Here is a 19237-nt window from a genome sequence, read left to right on the forward strand (position 1 = left end):
GTTGGTACTACCATTCCTAAAAGAAAGAGGAGAGAGAGAAGTGATATGATTGCAGTTTTCAGGGTCATGAAAGGAATAGGTAAAATCAATAGAGAGGAGCTGTTTGTATGGTATGGGAGAGCAACCAGAGGACACAAAAGGAAGCAGAGAAAGACAAGATGCTTGAAATATGTAAATAAATACAGCTTCCCCAATAGATGCATCAACCAGTGGAACAGCCTAGACAGAGATGCTGTTCAATCCAGAAACATAAACGAGTTTAAAGTGAAATTTGACCAATTGAGACTCAGAGACGGGATCATACGAGCGTAGCTCACTTGCTGTATATCACAACTAGGTAAATACACACACACACACACACACACACACACACACACACACACACATTGTCTGGCAATGATAGTTACACTTTCTTTCTATTTTTTTATTTAATTTTATTCATTTGTTTATTTTGTCGTCTTCGCCCCGCAGGAGGTGACAGACGAGTGGCGTGGCTTGGAGTCCGACTGTTCGCCCAGGCCCAGGTTGTATGTGTGTCCCCACCATCCATACAGAACAATACAGCAGCTGATTACTTTGCATTTTCTTTCTCAGTTTTTGGCGGGCCGATGGTGGAGTTGAAGTTGTGTGTGTGTGTGTGTGTGTGTGTGTGTGTGTGTGTGTTCATCCACAATGATCCAGTTAACTGAAGTACTTTGCGTTTTCTTTCTTTTAGATATACATCGACTCATCGCAATGGCCTCTCTTCTTCTTGGTCACCCTCTCTTCACTCACGAGTCAACGGATCTACGATAAAAAAATACAAGATGAAAAGAGAGTCACCCAATGCATCAGGTGAGAGTCTCATTCACGACGCCCGTGATGAATTACTATAGGAGAGTGAGGGTAAAATGACCAGTGACAAGGAGAGTCGCTGACGCTAGTGGCTGAGGCAACTACCATGTGTGGCGCCACTACGCATATGTGGCGTGCAGGAAGTGAACCAGCCCAAGGCCTTGACGTTTTTTTTTTCTTTGGGATAAAAGAGGCAGTCGGTGGTGAAACAAGTATCGGAAAATAACCAACAACAGAGAAGTGGCCGAAATAATGATCTACTTTGTTAAAGTAGACAACCAAAGGAACAGTAAATGAATCCATTAATCAGTGGTGGCATAGCCTGGGAGGGGCTTTGCCTCACCCATCCCCCAAGCAAGTCTCTGTGCAGGCCGCTCTCCGACCCTAAGCAACTCATGGTAGGATCCATTGACTTTCCCGTCATGAGCTTTATCAGTGTCATTTTGGCATCATCCACTCAGGGTTGTCTCTTACAGAAACAACATAGAGAGCAAGGCTGACTTCTGGGTAGCGTGCCACGTGTCAATATAGCTGGTGCAGGCATTTATGGAATTTGGCCTTGATTCAGTCTTAAGATTATTTTGCAGATTTGACAGTCATTCCAGTAATACCTCACTTTTCTTCGTAGATACTTATTCTGAAAGTCATCAAATCGCATCTTCAAATCACGATCCATGTCTCACAGCTATAATGTAAGAAAGGGAGCACAAGTGACTTAGAGATAAAAATATTTGCACTGCACAAATGTTGACACCACCATACAACAGGTGAGTGTTGGCCAAGCCAATCTGCTTTAAGACTTTTAATGTTAGGCTCCGGGTGGCCAGGCTATTTCATCTCTCAGGGCTTGAGTTCATGGCCAGCAGGCAGCCCAATCTCTGATCTGGATTAGTTGGGGTGGGGCCTGCAAGCTCTATCTATAAAACCATCACCCCGCCAGATTCAAGATAAAAAGTAGATGCCGAGGTTGAAGCTCTGTAACAGGTCTCGATCCCTGCCCAACAGTTTTGCTGAGTGACCTGATTATTCACATATGGTTAGCCTACCACTTACAATGGATGCAAGGCAGAGCCTACAGACCCCTGTATTCTGAAGGCAGAAGGTTCCCTTGCATTTTTTATGGGGGCAGCCAGGGTTGTGCAGGAGTAGTGCCTGTCCAGTGTCCCTGTAAGCCTCAAGAGAGATCTGTGTGGGGGCACCTGGAACATCCTTTGTCTCTCAAAGGATCACCATGTCTCTCATCAAATGAACCCAAAAGGTTGAAGGCGGTTATAGTGAGAAGCTCTGAAAAGGAAAGGCCTGCCAATACCGAAATCAGTGCGGGGTAGACACCTACTACCTGTCAAGTATCAGCAATGGTAACTGTCTTATGAGGGTAGTTATAAGTATTTCCAGGTAATTGCAGCCTTTTGTTGTTGAGAGTAATCCAACTGAGGAGCGTACAGTGTGAGTGACGCTGAAGCACACTTTGCACTTCATGTCTCTTATTGCAGAATAGGCTCCTACTGGGATGTGTGAAACGGGACAGGTGTTCAATGCGAGACTCAACTCGATTTTAGACCAGCAGTGCCCCCAATAGACACACTCATTGTCTTGGGTGACTGTAGTACCCCTTGCTCTTGGCTCATGTACCAGGAACACCAACAGCTTTTCTTCTGAATTTTGCAAGATCCAGAAGGTTAAGAAATGAAAATTCTTTGTATCAGTGAGTAGATCTGCATTGTGTGACTTGGTAGCTAAGGATACTGACCACACCCTTGGAAGTGCTAGTTTGAGTATCCCTCAGATCTGCAGGGCTTCCCAGAGTGCAGTGTTCATTACAACTCATCATAGACATATTGCTACACTCAAGCTTCATGTCAGATTAAGAAGAATTTCAAGATAAAACCATACTGTGTTTCGAAAAAGTAGCGTTCCTTTGTATTGAAAAAGGCATAACGTAACACCGATTTTTAAGAAAGGAGAAACAAACGGGTAATTTCATGCCCATTAGTCTAATTTCAATTGTAGGCATGCTACTCGAGAGCATGATTAGAGACGAAACTGTAAGTTATATTGAAAGCCATTCATTAAGTAAGGATTAAACAACATAACTTCCGTAACAAAAGATCCTGCTTATCAAACCTACTGACCTTTTATAACGACCTATTCTCAGTTTATGGTCTACCCAAATCCCTGGACGTGGTATATCTTGATTTCCAGGCAGCATTTGGTAAAGTTTCACAACATAAAGTACTTTATAAATTAAAGCAACTAGGTATTGAAAGTAAAGCACACCAATGGATCGCTAACTGGTTGAACAATAGACAGCAAAGAGTGGTGATGGGAAGATTTAACTCAGAGTGGGTGCCTATCACTAGTGGTGTGCCTCATCGCTCGGTTCTTGGCCCTGTGTTGTTCATTATTTACATCAATGATGTGGACATTGGACTTAATAATCTCATTAGTAAATTTGCAGACGACACAGAGACTGGTAACTCGGTCCTCACCGACGAAGAAAGACAAAGCCTCCAAGATGATTTGCATTAAATTTCATATTGGTCTTACAGATGGGAGATGCCCTTCAATATAGATAAATTTAAGGTTCTTCAAGTTGGAAAAAGAAATGAGGTTAGATTACGAAATACGTGGCGTTGAAATCAGAAGCGTTCAATGCGTCAAGGACCTGAGTGTCAAGATCGCGTCAAACCTCAAAGTTTCACATCAGTGCACTGATGCAGCAAACAAAGCGAAGAGTGCTGGGCTTCATTAAGAGAAACTTTTTATTCAAAAGTAAAGATGCAATACTTCCGCTTTTCAATAGTTTAGTCAGACTCCACCTCGAGTATGCGGTTGTTTTTTTGTCTCCTACTGTTCCAGAGTGATACAGTCTCCCACACGTTTCTCTCCTCCTGACCCTGAGTCATAAATTCGCGCACACATTTGTCTCCTCCTGTCGCTGAGTGATAGGTTCGTCCACACTGTTGTCTCCTCCTGTAATCGAGCAATGGCCTGATGGCCTCACCTACACTTTTTCCTGACCCAATGACACATGTGTCCCTTTTACAGGACACCCCGGGCTGCCACGCTTCAAGAACCCGCCACGTGTGGACTTCATCAATGCAAACAGTGCGAAGGTGTTTATCTACAAGTGGGAGAAACAATTTGACATTGGTGAAATGCCCACTGAAAGCCAGCTGTCCTACGTGCTGCAGTTTTGGGTAAGTATATATATATATATATATATATATATATATATATATATATATATATATATATATATATATATATATATATATATATATATATATATATATATATATATATATATATATATATATATATATATATATATATATATATATATATATATATATATATATATATATATATATATATATATATATATATAACTCGGCATGATAGGGGCTCTTGCCTTGCCGAGTTATTCAATATCCTAGTTATGCAAATCGCCCATTTTAGTTTTCCCCACTTGCACATATAGTCAAAATATTGAAAACACAACGCCAAACAGCAGCAGTTAACCCTTAAATTAACATTTACTAATGAAAGTGCTGCTGTAGTCATGTAGTCCAAGCAGACAACACGTGGGTGTTTGAGGAACGAACTGGAAAAGTGAGGGTACACATGTTTAATCCAAGGATAGCGCGGAAAAGCCTTAACGAGTGTAAACCAGATGAGAAGATAACTCGGCAGTATACCGAAATGAATCAGAGAGCTGGAGAGTGAGATCACGTGGCCCAACTGTGGATACACGTTCAAAGAAAATGCGGTTGAGGTATGCCGAGTGTAGACAACAGGATGTGGTTAAAACTCGGCAACATCCCGAGATGCATGATTTTTTTCCTTTTTTTTTTTGTTATTTCTTGGAATTCGAAAATTATCTTTTTATAATATCATATTAATATATATAATATATATATATATATATATATATATATATATATATATATATATATATATATATATATATATATATATATATATATTTATATATATGTATATATATATATATATATATATATATATATATATATACATATATAAGATATATATATATATATATATATATATATATATATATATATATATATATATATATATATATATATATATATATATATATATATATATATATATATATATATATATATATATATATATATATATATATATATATATATATATATATATATATATATATATATATATATATATATATATATATATATATATACCCACATGCTGTCCTGAAGACCACCCATTAAGTGAATCAAGTGAATCAAGAACGAGTTCAAGAGGCAGCATGAGCCAAGAGAAGATGGCGCCACTATAAACACTTGCAGGCCATGACAGTTTTGGGAATGACTTCCATCCAGGCCCTCAAGAAAGCCTACCGGCGCTCACGTTATATATATATATATATATATCTATATATATATATATATATATATATATATATATATATACATATATATAAATATATATATATATATATATATATATATATATATATATATATATATATATATATATATATATATATATATATATATATATATATATATATATATATATATATATATATATATATATATATATATATATATATATATATATATATATATATATATATATATATATATATATATATATATATATATATATATATATATACACAAGTAAAAAGTAAAGAATAGCCAACAAAGAGGTCGCTTTCGGGTGGAGAGGTGTCACGTCATAGGCAGGATGAAATACAGACGAAGGAAGACAGTTCCAGAGTTTACCAGTGAAGGGGATGAAAGACTGGAGATGCTGGTTAACTCTTGCATAAGGGGTTTGGACAGTATAGGGGTGAGCATGAGTAGAAAGTCGTGTGCAGCGGGACCGCGGGAGGGGGGGGAGGCATGCAGTTAGCTAGTTCAGAAGAGCAGTCAGCATTAAAATATCGATACAAGATAGAAAGAGAAGCACCACGGCGGCGGAATTTAAGAGGTAGAAGGCTGTCAGTAAGAGGAAGAGAGGTGATGAGACGAAGTGCCTTAGACCCCACTCTGTGCAGAAGAGCTGTGTGAGTGGAGCCCCCCCCTACACATGAGATACGAGGGCGGAAAAGGCCTCTGTATATGGATAGCATCTGTGCGGGGGAGAGGAACTGGCGGAGACGATGCAGACCGCCCAACCTCAAGGAAGCTGATTTAGAAAGAGAGATGTGAAGTTTCCAGTTCAGATTTTTAGCTTAGGGCTTTAATAAAGGGGATGTCAATAAGATTTTGGTAATAAAAGAGCCAGGTAGGACACGTAGCAATGGTTTTAAGTTAGACAAATTCAGATTCAGCAAAGACATAGGCAAGAATTGGTTCACCAATAGAGTGGCGGACGAATGGCTTGGGAACCATGTTGTAGGTGCCAATACCATAGATACATACAAGAAGAGGTTAGATAAATGTTGGGGTTGAGTGTACAGGAGCTGCCTGGTATAGGCTAACCGGCCTCTTGCAGACTCCTTACGTTCTTATGATAGACCGAGGATATTTGGGTGTTGTTGAAGAATAGGGGATAAGTGTTTGCAAGATTGTGTCTTTAATCCTAGAATCTAGAGTCCGGGTTGATAAGTGGTCTTCTGGACAGCATGTGGATAGTTTTAAGCCACTAGGCGGCGGCTGTAAAAACTCAGCTTGGTCCTGAACGCGGCACCGTCACGCTATCCACTCAGCCACCTCCTCCCCTTTTATATATATATATATATATATATATATATATATATATATATATATATATATATATATATATATATATATATATATATATATATATATATATATATATATATATATATATATATATATATATATATATATATATATATATATATATATATATATATTTGGTAGGAGGAGGTAGGAAGACACTGAATGGGCGTGAGCTACTCCCAGTGAGGATATATGGGAAGCGAGGAGGTGCTGAAGCCCTTCAAAGACCCTTCCCATGTCCTCACTAACCGTTTCCCTTTTGTCTCATCAACACCAGAGAGCAGTTCAGCATGCTCTCTGAAGACAGTTCCTCTCTCTTTTTACACCACATTATATTTACACAACACACACACCTTTTCCCAAAATTCAAAATTCAAAATGGCGAAAAATAACTGCCTCGGAGACCCCGCCTGTGGGGGGGGACCATAAATTCCCCCAGGGAGGACTCCCCTTCTGGCTGCCGACTTGAGAGGTGTCCTGATAACTCCTCGAACCTCCTCCTTATCAATTTCTGCAACATTCGTGGTCTTCGTTCTGATTTTCATTCTGTGGAACACCATCTCTCCTCCTCTAAACCTCATCTTCTCTACCTCACCGAAACACAGGTTTCTGAGGCTGCTGACAGCAACCTCTACTCTGTTCCCTCCTACTATCTCTATCCTAAATTTCAATCCAAAGCTAGATGTTGCGCCTACGTGCGCAACGACATCACTTGCTCTCGTGCCCACGACCTTGACTCTTCTGAATATTCCACCATCTGGCTAAGAGTTCATTGTCATTCTATTACTAAATACATCTGTGCTGTTTATCTCTCACCTAACTCTACTAACTATGTAAAATTCTTTGACTATTTGAATTCTAAAGTGGAGTACATCTTGACTCACTCTCCCTTCGCTGAAATCTCCATCTTGGGAGATTTCAATGTTCACCACCAGATTTGGCTTTCATCCTCTTTCACTGACCAGCTTAGTCAACAAGCCCACAACTTTGCTCTCCTCAACGACCTAGAACAGATGGTTCAGCACCCTACACGTATTCCCGACCGTCTAGGATACCGGCCCAACATATTAGATATCTTCCAACCCACAGTTCTGGCCCTCATGAATCCCTAAACTGGGATAATTTAGGGATTCATGATTGCCAGAACTGTGGTTTGGAGAGCCAGGAGAACCAGGTAGAAATGTCTTACAATAATTTAGTTAGAGTAATAGCAGAGGGACAAGGGCAGCATATACCACAGCGAACACTTAGAAAAGAAAACAATGACCCTAAGTGGATGACTCGTGGACTAAAACACGAGATAGGGTTAAAGAAGGGAATTTATCAGAGAATAAAAAATGGTGAAATACGTCTCAGGGGCCGGTATGTCAAACTATCTAGATTAGTGAAGAAAAACACCAGGATAGCAAAAAGGAATTATGATATCAAACTAGTAAATGAGGCGAAAAGAAATCCTAAGGGTTGCTTTCAGATGTATAGAACAAAAACAAGGGAGAAAACTGGACCGCTGAAAACAAACACAGGGGAGCTAGTGGAAAATTACGAAAATATGAGCACATTGCTGAACGACTACTTCCTTTCAGTAATCACACAAGAGGTTCGATCGACTATTCTGGAAAGGGTTCAGGTGTACGAGGGCGGGGATGGCGATAAATTGACGGATATAATCATTACCAGGCAAGTAGTTCAGGATGAAATAGATAAGCTTAAGAAAAATAAGTCGCCAGGTCCTGACGGGATATTTCCGAGGGTATTAAAGGAATTAGGTGATGTAATCAGTGAACCACTAACCGACATCTTTAAGATGTCGGTAAATACTGGTTATGTGCCCAGCCTATGGAAAGTAGCTAATGTGACGCCGATTTTCAAAAAGGGGGACAGGTCAGCTGCTTCAAACTATCGCCCAATTAGCTTAACATCGGTTATATGCAAGATGCTGGAGTCCATAATAGCCAGGAACATTCGGGAGCATCTAGAGAAACACAGCTTGATTCACGACTCGCAGCATGGGTTCACGAAAGGTAGGTCATGCCTCACCAAACTCTTGTCCTTCTATAATAAAGTATTTGAGGCGGTAGACAGAGATGAAAATTATGATGTAATCTATCTTGATTTTAGTAAAGCGTTTGACAAAGTTCCTCACCAACGACTGTTGCTTAAATTACAGGCTCACGGAGTAGAGGGTAAAGTTTTGAACTGGGTCAAGGCGTGGCTTAGCAATAGGAAGCAAAGAGTGTAAATCAATGATAAAAGACCTGTCTGGGGATGTGTTACGAGTGGGGTCCCACAAGGTTCGGTATTAGGTCCACTTTTGTTTATTATTTATATCAATGACTTAGATAAGCAATAAGTAGTGATGTCAGTAAGTTTGCAGATGATACCAAGATCGGTAGAGTAATTGAGTCGGATCAGGACGCTAGTATTCTCCAGGATGAACTAAACAGATTGTATGACTGGGCGGATAAATGGCAGATGGAGTTCAATGTAGGGAAGTGCAGTATTCTGAGTGTAGGTAGGAACAACCCCTCTCATAACGATTGCTTAAATGACACTCTCATAAGCAGGTCTGGGTGCGAGAAAGACTTAGGGGTCTTAGTGAGCTCTGATCTCCGTCCAAGGGCACAATGCATTCAAGCTAGAAATCGAGCAAATAGGGTACTGGGATTTATTTCAAGGAGCGTAAGCAGCAGAAGCGCCGAAGTCTTCCTCAAACTATATTTAGCATTAGTTAGACCTCATCTTGACTATGCGGTTTAGTTCTGGTCACCTTACTATAGAATGGATATCAAAATGTTAGAATCGGAGCAGAGGAGGATGACTAAGATGATTCAGGGGTTGATAAACTTGCCATACGAGGAAAGACTCAAACAGTTAAACTTGTATTCTCTAGAAAGGCGAAGGGTGTGTGGAGACATGATCGAGGTTTATAAATGGATGAAGGGCTTTAATAAGGGGGATATTCATAAAGTTTTGTTGGTAAGAGAACCAGGTAGGACACTAAGTAATGGGTTTAAACTGGATAAATTCAGATTCAACAGGGACATAGGCAAAAATTGGTTTACTAACAGGGTGGTGGATGAGTGGAATAGGCTTAGCAGTCATGTGGTGAGTGCCAATACAATTGTCACATTCAAAAATAGATTAGATAAATTCATGGACAACGATATTAGGTGGGGTTAGATACACGGGAGCTTAGGTGCAAAGGAGCTGCCTTGTACAGGCCTACCGGCCTCTTGCAGACTCCTGCGTTCTTATGTTCTTATGTTCCTTACCTCTAACCCTTCTGCTTACTCTGTCAAACTGTTCTCTCCGTTAGGCTCCTCCGATCACAACCTTATTTCTGTATGCTGTCCTATCGCTCCTGTACACCCTCTGGACCCACCGAAGAGGCGATGCTTCTGGCATTTTACTTCAGCTCGGTGGGACGACCTGAGGATGTACTTTTCCGATTTCCCGTGGAATGATTACTGCTTCCAGGATAGAGACCCCTCTGTGTGTTTCCCAGCGCATCACAGAGGTGATTGTGTCTGGAATGGAGGCATACATTCGACGTACTTTCTCTACTCCTCATGCTAAAAAGCCTTGGTTTAATCACGCTTGTCCTCGTGCTGTCAAAGATAGAGATGCAGCTCACACAAGGTACCAGAGCCTTCGAACTCCTGCTAATCATGAACTTTACATTTCTGCCTGGAATCGTGTCAAATCTATTCTCCGACTTACCAAAAACTCCTTCATTGATGGAAAATGGCAAAACCTTGCTTTTTCTAATTCTTCCCGGGACTTCTGGCATCTAGCCAAAAACATCTCCAACTTCACTTCTTCATCTTTCCCTCCTCTCCTTAGTCCTGGCGGCAGGACCGCCGTCTCATCTATCTCTAAGGCTGAACTTTCTCTAAAAACTCCACTCTGGACGATTCTAGGCATATTCCTCCTACTCATCCCCCCTCTGACTCCTTTATGCCTGTTATTAAGATTCTTAAGAATGATGTTTTCTATGCCCTCTCTGGCCTCAATCCTCAGAAGGCTTATGGACCAGATGGAGCGCCTCCCATTGTCCTTAAAAACTGTGCTTCCGTGCTGACACCCTGCCTGGTTAAACTCTTTCGCCTCTGCCTGTCAACATCTACCTTTCCTTCCTGCAGACAGTATGCCTTGATACAGACTGTGCCTAAGAAGGGTGACCGTTGCAATCCCTCGAATAACAGTCCTATAGCTTTGCTTTCTTGTCTATCTAAAGGTTTTGAATCAATCCTTAACCGGAACGGGAACCTTTCCACTTCTGACCTTTGATCTGATCGCCAGTATGGGTTCCACAAGGGGCGTTCTACTGGTGATCTCCTTGCCTTCCTAACTGATTCTTGGTCATCCTCTCTTAACCGTTTCGGTGCAACCTTTGCTATTGTGCTGGACATATCGAAAGCCTTTGATATGGTCTGACACAAATCTTTGCTTTCCAAACTACCCTCCTACGGTTTCTATCCTTCTCTCTGTACCTTTATCTCCAGTTTCCTCTCTGTCCGTTCTATTTCTGCTGTGGTAGACGTTCACTGTTCTTCCCTAAAACCTATTAATAGTGGTGTTCCGCAGGGTTCTGTCCTATCTCCCACTCTCTTTCTGTTGTTCATTTATGATTTTCTTTCCAAAACGAACTGTCCTATCCATTCTTACGCCGATGACTCTACTCTGCATTACTCAACTTCTTTTAATAAAAGACCCACTCAACAGGAACTAAATGATTCCAGGCTGGAGGCGGCAGAACGTTTAGCCACAGACCTTACTATTATTTCCGATTGGGGCAAGAAAAACTCGGTGTCCTTCAGCGCCTCAAAAACACAGTTTCTCCACCTATCCACTCGACACAATCTTCCAAACAACTATCCCCTATTCGTTGACAACACTCAGCTATCACCTTCTTCAACACTAAACATCCTCGGTCTATCCTTAACTCAAAATCTCAACTGGAAACTTCATATCTCTTCTCTTACTAAATCAGCTTCCTCGAGGCTCGGCGTTCTGTACCGTCTCCGCCAGTTATTCTCCCCCGCACACTTGCTATCCATTTACAGGGGCATTGTCCGCCCTCGTATGGAGTATGCATAGCACGTGTGTGTGTGGGGGGGTGGGGGGCTCCACTCACACAGCCCTCTTGGACAGAGTGGAGTCTAAGGCTCTTCGTCTCATCAGCTCTCCTCCTCTTACTGATAGTCTTCTGCCTCTTAAATTTCGCCGCCACGTTGCCTCTCTTTCCATCTTCTATCGATATTTTCATGCTCATCCCTTTACTGTCCAAATCCCTTACGCAAGAGTTAACCAGCATCTTCACTCTTTCATCCCTCACGCTGGTAAACTCTGGAACAATCTTCCTTCATCTGTGTTTCCTCCTGCCTACGACTTGAACTCTTTCAAGAGGAGTTTATCAGGACACCTCTCCTCCCGAAATTGACGTATCTTTCGGCCACTCCTCTAACTCTTTCTAGGAGCAGTGTGTAGCGGGCTTTTTTTTTTTTACATTTGTAACCTTTTATTTATGCCCTTGAACTGACTCCTCTGCTGTAAAAAAAAAAAAAAAAAAAAAAATATATATATAAATATATATAAATATATATATATATATATATATATATTTATTTATATATATATATATATTTATATATATATATATATATATATATATATATATATATATATATTTTTTTTTTTACAACAAAGGGCACAAAAAAAGAAAACAATAATAGAAAAAAAGCCCGCTACTTGCTGCTCCCAAAAAAGAATTAAAAGAGGTGGCCGAAAGAAAGATCAATTTCGGGAGGAGAGGTGTCCTGATACCCTCCTCTTGAAAGAGTTCAAGTCGCAGGCAGGAGGAAATACAGCGGGGCCGCGGGAGGGGGGGAGGCATGCAGTTAGCAAGTTCAGAAGAGCAGTCAGCGTGGAAATATCGATAGAAGATAGAAAAAGAGGCAACATCGCGACGGAATTTAAGAGGTAGAAGGCTATCAGTATGAAAAGGGGAGCTGACGACGACGAAGAGCCTTAGACTCCACTCTGTCCAGAAGAGCTGTGTGAGTGGAGCCCCCCCACACGTGAGGTGCATACTCCATACGAGGGCGGACAAGGCCCCTGTATGTGGATAGCAACTGCGCGGGGGAGAAGAACTGGCGGAGACGATACAGAACGCCCAACCTTGAGGAACTGATTTAGCAAGAGAGGAGATATGAAGTTTCCAGTTGAGATTTTGAGTTAAGGATAGACCGAGGATGCTTAGTGTTGAAGATGGTGACAGCTGAGTGTTGTCGAAGAATAGGGGATAAGTGTTTGGAAGATTGTGTCGAGTTGATAGATGGAGTTTTTGAGGCATTGAAGGACACAAGGCTCCTTCTGCCCCAATCGGAAATGATAGCAAGGTCTGAGGTTAAGCGTTCTGCAGCCTCCAGTCTGGAGTCGTGTACTTCCTGTTGTGATGGTCTTCTATTGAAAGAAGTTGAATAATGCAGAATGGAGTCGTCGGCGTATGAGTGGACAGGACAGTTTGTTATGGAAAGAAGATCATTGATGAATAACAGGAAGAGAGTGGGTGATAGGACAGAGCCCTGAGGAATGCCACTGTTGATAGGTTTAGGGGAAGAGCAGTGACCGTCTACCACCGCAGAGATAGAGCGGCCGGAAAGGAAACTGGAAATAAAGGAACAGAGAGAGGGATAGAATCCGAAAGAGGGCACTTTAGAAAGAAAAGACTGGTGCCAGACTCTATCGAAGGCTTTCGATATGTCTAGCGCAACAGAGAAAGTTTCACCGAAACGGCTAAGAGAGGATGACCAAGAGTCAGTTAAGAGAGCAAGAAGATCGCCAGTAGAACGCCCCTTGCAGAATCCATACTGGCGATCAGATAGAAACATGGAAACATGAAAACATGGACTAGCAGGCAGCAGAAAGCCTGTTGGCTCATGATTAGGCTGCCTGCGTTCAGTGATTTAATCAATCCGTTTGCCATAGGAGTGGCTTGCAGGGAAGGATCAAAGCACTTGTGTATCTACTCTTGGGAACGTTCAGTTCACTCCCGATGCAGCAAAGTGGCGATCAATGCGTTTCTTGAAGGAGTTGATGGTCTCTGCGCTAACCACTTCTGCAGGAAGGCTGTTCCAGTGGCGAACAACTCTATTCGATAAATAACTCCTGCCGATGTCGGTATTGCATCGCTTTGCTTGAATTGTTTTTCCGTTGTTTCTTGTTCTCAGGTTGGCTTGTAGCGTGAAGAGTTTGGAGTGATCAACGTTGCTGAGCTTGCTCAGGTACTTAAAGACTTGTATCATGTCTCCCCGAAGGCGTCTCTTTTCCAACGTGAAGAGGTTGAGTCGCTCGAGTCGCTCTTCATAGGGCTTCGTCCTCAGTGATGGTATCATCTTCGTGGCGCGGCGCTGTACTCTCTCAAGTAATTTAATGTCTTTCCTGTAATTAGGAGACCGGAATTGCACGGCGTATTCCAGGTGGGGCCTTATCAGCGAATTATACAAGGATAACATAACTCCCGGCGTCTTGTATTCGAAGTTCCTCGCTATGAACCCAAGCATTGTATTGGCTTTCTTACAGGCGGACTTGCAGTGTTTTGTTTGTTTCAAGTCACTGCTGATGGTGACCCCGAGGTCTCTTTCCTCTTGCACAACATGTAGTGGTTTGCCACCCATGTGGTATGTGTGGTTGCTGTTTCTGGATCCGATATGCATTACTTTACATTTGGTAGTGTTGAAGGACATCTGCCATTTTTCTGACCACCGAGTGATCTGGTTCAGGTCTCTCTGGATAATTTCGCAGTCTGCCGTTGTGAGGGCCTTCCCACCCACCTTTGTGTCGTCGGCAAATTTTGAAAGATTGGATTTCAATCCTAGTTGTTAGCCTTTTTGTTAGCTGTTTTTTTGTGTTTTTGATTAAGGCGCGAACTGTTATCTCACGTCAGGTCCGGTGTACCGTTGCCTGCTTTCTCCAGTTGATAGAAGTCGTGAGACAACACAATAGCCTTTTAGTTAAGTGATGTGGGTTATGTGTTGGCCGACCGGAGCCGTTAAGTTCACTTTGAGTTCACTTAATTTACTCTTTCTCTCTCTGGTTGATTAAATGGTTGTATTGCTTTTTAAATATATTCACAGAATAGTTACAGTATTTTGTGGACGAGTCGTAAGTCGTACGCACACTCCGAGAAGTCCTGTGCTCTCGTCCGCCGCCCGCTCTGATCTGCTCCGGCGTCTCCCGGGACAGGAGCGGCCAGCGGCACCATGCTTGCTGAATCAGCACCGTTCCCACGGCAAGGAGCACCTCCTAAGCACAACGTAGCGTCTGTGTGTAACGTCCTGGCGCCGCTGGGCCATGGCGATACGACATACATTCACTCATTCACATGTATGTTATAATATACACATTACATAGTTCTAGGTCGTTGATATATATGATGAAAAGTATGGGTCCCAGCACTGACCCCTGTGGCACTCCACTTGTGACCGGGAGCCACTCGGAGGCCTGTCCGTTGAGTACAACTCGTTGTTTTCTTCCAATGAGCCAGTCCTTGATCCACGCTGTCAGATTGCCGCCTAATCCCGCCGACTTGAGTTTCTTGAGGAGTCTTTCGTGTGGCACTTTGTCAAAGGCTTTCTGAAAGTCTACATATATATATATATATATATATATATATATATATATATATATATATATATATATATATATATATATATATATATATATATATATATATAAAACATCGCTGGGGATATGATTATCCCAGTTTTCATAGATACCTTGGAAGAAGTCCAATAAATTGTTTCAGCATGAGCGCTTGTTCCTGAAACCGTGCTGAGCATCGGAAATGAGGTTGTTGTCTTCAAGGAACCTAACGAGTTTGTCTCTGATGATCTTCTCGAGGTTAGAAGTGGAAAGGTGCTTTTCAATCTTCCGGTTAAGGATTGATTCAAAAGCTTTAAATAGACAGGAAAGTAAAGCTATAGGGCGGTAGTTTGAGGGATTGGAACGGTCACCCTTTTTAGGCACAGGCTGTACAAAGGCATACTTCCAGCAGGACGGAAAGATAGATGTTGATAGGCAGAGACGAAAGAGTTTGACCAGGCAGGGTGTCAGCACAGAAGCACAGTTTTTAAGGACAATAGGAGGCACTCCATCAGGTCCATAAGCCTTCTGAGAGTTGAGGCCAGAGAGGGCATAGAAAACATCATTTGGAAGAATCTTAATAACAGGCATAAAGGAGTCAGAGGGGGGATAAGTAGGAGGAATATGCCCAGAATCGTCCAGGGTGGAGTTCTTACAGAAAGCTTGAGCGAAGAGTTCAGCCTTAGAGACAGATGAGACGGCAGTGCTGCCGTCAGGGTTAAGGAGAGGAGGGACAGAGGAAGAAGTGAAATTAGAGGAGATATTTTTGGCAAGATGCCAGGAGTCACGGGAAGAATTAGAAGAAGCAAGGTGTTGACATTTTCTATTAATAAAAGAAGTTTTGGTAAGTCGGATAATAGATTTGGCACGATTCCGAGCTGAGATGTAAAGGTCAAAGTTAGTGGGAGTTCGAAGGCTCTGGAACCTTTTGTGAGCTGCCTCTCTATCTTTAATAGCACGAGAACAAGCGTGATTAAACCAAGGTTTTTATCATGAGGAGTAGAGAAAGTACGTGGAATGTATGCCTCCATTCCAGAGACAATCACCTCTGTGATGCGCTGAGCACACACAGAGGGGTCTTTCTCATGGAAGCATTACTCATTCCACGGGAAATCGGAAAAGTACATCCTCAGGTCGTCCCACTGAGCTGAAGCAAAATGCCAGAAGCATCGCCTCTTCGGCGGGTCCAGAGGATATACAGGAGCGATAGGACAGGATACAGAAATAAGGTTATGATCGGAGGAGCCCAACGGAGAGAACAGTTTGACAGAGTAAGCAGAAGGATTATAGGTAAGGTAAGGAAGAGTTCTAGAATGTTGGGCCTGTCTTCAAGACGGTCGGGAATACGAGTAGGGTGCTGAACCAACTGCTCTAGGTCGTTGAGGATAGCAAAGTTGTAGGCTTGTTCACCAGGCTGGTCAGTGAAGGAGGATGAAAGCCAAAGCTGGTGGTGAACATTGAATTCTCCCAAGATGGAGATTTCAGCAAAGGGAGAGTGAGTCAAGATGTGCTCCACTTTAGAGTTCAAATATTCAAAGAATTTTACATAGTTAGTAGAGTTAGGTGAGAGATAAACAGCACATATGTATTTAATAATAGAATGACTATGCGTCTTAGCCAGATGGTGGAAAATTCAGAAGAGTCAAGGTCGTGGGCAAGAGAGCAAGTGATGTCTTTGCGCACGTAGGCGCAACATCCAGCTATGGATTGAAATTTAGGATAGAGATAGTAGGAGGGAACAGAGTAGAGGTTGCTGTCAGTAGCCTCAGAAACCTGTGTTTCGGTGAGGAAGAGAAGGTGGGGTTTAGAGGAGGAGAGATGTTGTTCCACAGAATGAAAATTAGAACGTAGACCGCGAATGTTGCAGAAATTGTTAAGGAGAAGGTTCGAGGAGTTATCAGGACATCTCTCAAGTCGGCAGCCAGAAGGGAAGTCCTCCCTGGGGGAATTTATGGTCCCCCCCCCAGGCGGGGACTCCGAGGCGCTGTTTTCGTTAGCCTTAAATATATATATATATATATATATATATATATATATATATATTTATATATATATATATATATATATATATATATATATATATATATATATAAATATATATATATATATATATTACAGCTAAGGATACAATTCAAGGGCGTAAAGAAAAATATTAAAAAAAGCCCGCTTCTTACTGCTCCTGAATAGATGTCAAAGGAGTGGTCAAAAAGAGAGGTCAATTTCGGGAGGAGAGGTGTCCTGATACCCTCCTCTTGAAAGAGTTCAAGTCGTGGGCAGGAGGAAATACAGATGAAGGAAGATTGTTCCAAAGTTTACCAGCGTGAGGGATGAAAGAGTGAAGATGCTGGTTGACTCTTGCATAAAGGGTTTGGACAGTATAGGGATGACCATGAGTAGAAAGTCGTGTGCAGCGGGACCGCGGGAGGGGGGGAGGCATGCAGTTAGCAAGTTCAGAAGAGCAGTGAGCATGAGAATATCGATAGAAGAAGAGAGGCAACATGGCGGCGGAATTTAAGAGGTAGAAGACTATCAGTATGAGGAGGAGAGCTGATGAGACGAAGAGGCTTTGACTCCACTCTGTCGAGGAGAGCTGTGTGAGTGGGGCCCCCCCATACATGAAATGCATACTCCATACGAGGGCGGACAAGGCCCCTGTAAATGGATAGCAACTGTACGGGGGAGAAGAATTGGCGGAGACGGTACAGAACGCCCAGCCTCGAGGAAACTGATTTAGTAAGAGATGAGATATGAAGTTTCCAGTTTAGATTTTGAGTTAAGGATAGACCGAGGATGTTTAGTGTTGAAGAGGGTGATAGCTGGGTGTTGTCGAAGAATAGGGGATAGTTGTTTGGAAGATTGTGTCGAGTGGATAGGTGGAGAAACTGTGTTTTTGAGGCGTTGAAGGACACCAGGTTCCTCTTGCCTCAATCGGAAATAATAGTAAGGGCTGAGGCTAACCCTTCTCTTGCCTCCAGCCTTGAATCGTTAAGTTCCTGTAGGGTGGGTCTTCTATTAAAAGAAGTTGAGTAATGCAGAGTGGAGTCATCGGCGTAAGAATGGATAGGACAGTTCGTTTTGTAAAGAAGATTATCATTGAACAACGGAAAGAGAGTGGGAGATAGGACAGAACCCTGTGGGACACCACTGTTAATAGATTTAGGGGAAGAACAATGACCGTCTACCACAGCAGAAATAGAACGGTCAGAAAGGAAACTGGAAATAAAGGTACAGAGAGAAGGATAGAAGCCGTAGGAGGGTAGTTTGGAAAGCAAAGATTTGTGCCAGACCCTATCGAAAGCTTTTGATATGTCCAGCGCAATAGCAAAGTTTTCACCGAAACAGCTAAGAGAGGATGACCAAGAGTCGGTTAGGAAGGCAAGGAAATGGATATATATATATATATATATATATATATATATATATATATATATATATATATATATATATATATATATATATATATATATATATATATATATATATATATATAATGAAGAGGAGTACCAGGGCTGGCAGAAACATCTCTGCTATCTTAAACTTCTTTAATAAGTTGGTTACGTTTCGGAACGAACATGTTCCATCATCAGACCTAAAAGCAAGTACATAGTGTCACATACAGCGTAAGATAAAAGTACAGTAAGATTAATCTACGGTAAAAACAATCCAATAAAAAGATAAAACGTGAAAACACTTGAAAGCAAAAATATTTAAAGTTGCCAGTAGGTGGGAGTGTACACAAAAACGAGGTTTTAACAGTAAAACTAGTAAAAATCAAGCGGATTAAAAATTAAACACTAAAGGGGAGCGTAAAAGTATCCAAACAAAAACAAACAAAACAAGTGAAGTAGACAGATGCTATAAAACATTGTATGGAGCTTTTAGAAAAAAAGGAGGAACACTGCAGAGCCAGAAAGTTTGTCCTGTACCAATGTTGATCAGTTGTGTTCCTTGGAATGCCACCATTTCCTAGGTAATATAATACAGGCTGAGGTAATACGTAAATG

At 41.7% G+C, this 19237-nt stretch overlaps 1 protein-coding gene across 7 annotated transcripts in view; it reads left to right on the forward strand.

Moving 5' to 3' along the window:
* Positions 1 to 19237, forward strand: part of LOC126984002 (protein sidekick-1-like) — a gene marked incomplete at its 3' end in the record, with an annotated part of 95324 nt that overhangs the window by 19964 nt on the left and 56123 nt on the right. For 5 of the 7 annotated variants that reach the window (XM_050837300.1, XM_050837335.1, XM_050837345.1 and 2 more), the window contains 2 exon segments: positions 716 to 834; positions 3883 to 4034. In XM_050837300.1, coding sequence (XP_050693257.1) covers positions 716 to 834; positions 3883 to 4034 — 271 coding nt within the window. 7 annotated transcript variants of the gene reach the window in all.

This window comes from Eriocheir sinensis, chromosome 5 (genome assembly GCF_024679095.1).
Source record: "Eriocheir sinensis breed Jianghai 21 chromosome 5, ASM2467909v1, whole genome shotgun sequence".
Taxonomy (NCBI): Eukaryota; Metazoa; Arthropoda; class Malacostraca; order Decapoda; family Varunidae; genus Eriocheir; species Eriocheir sinensis.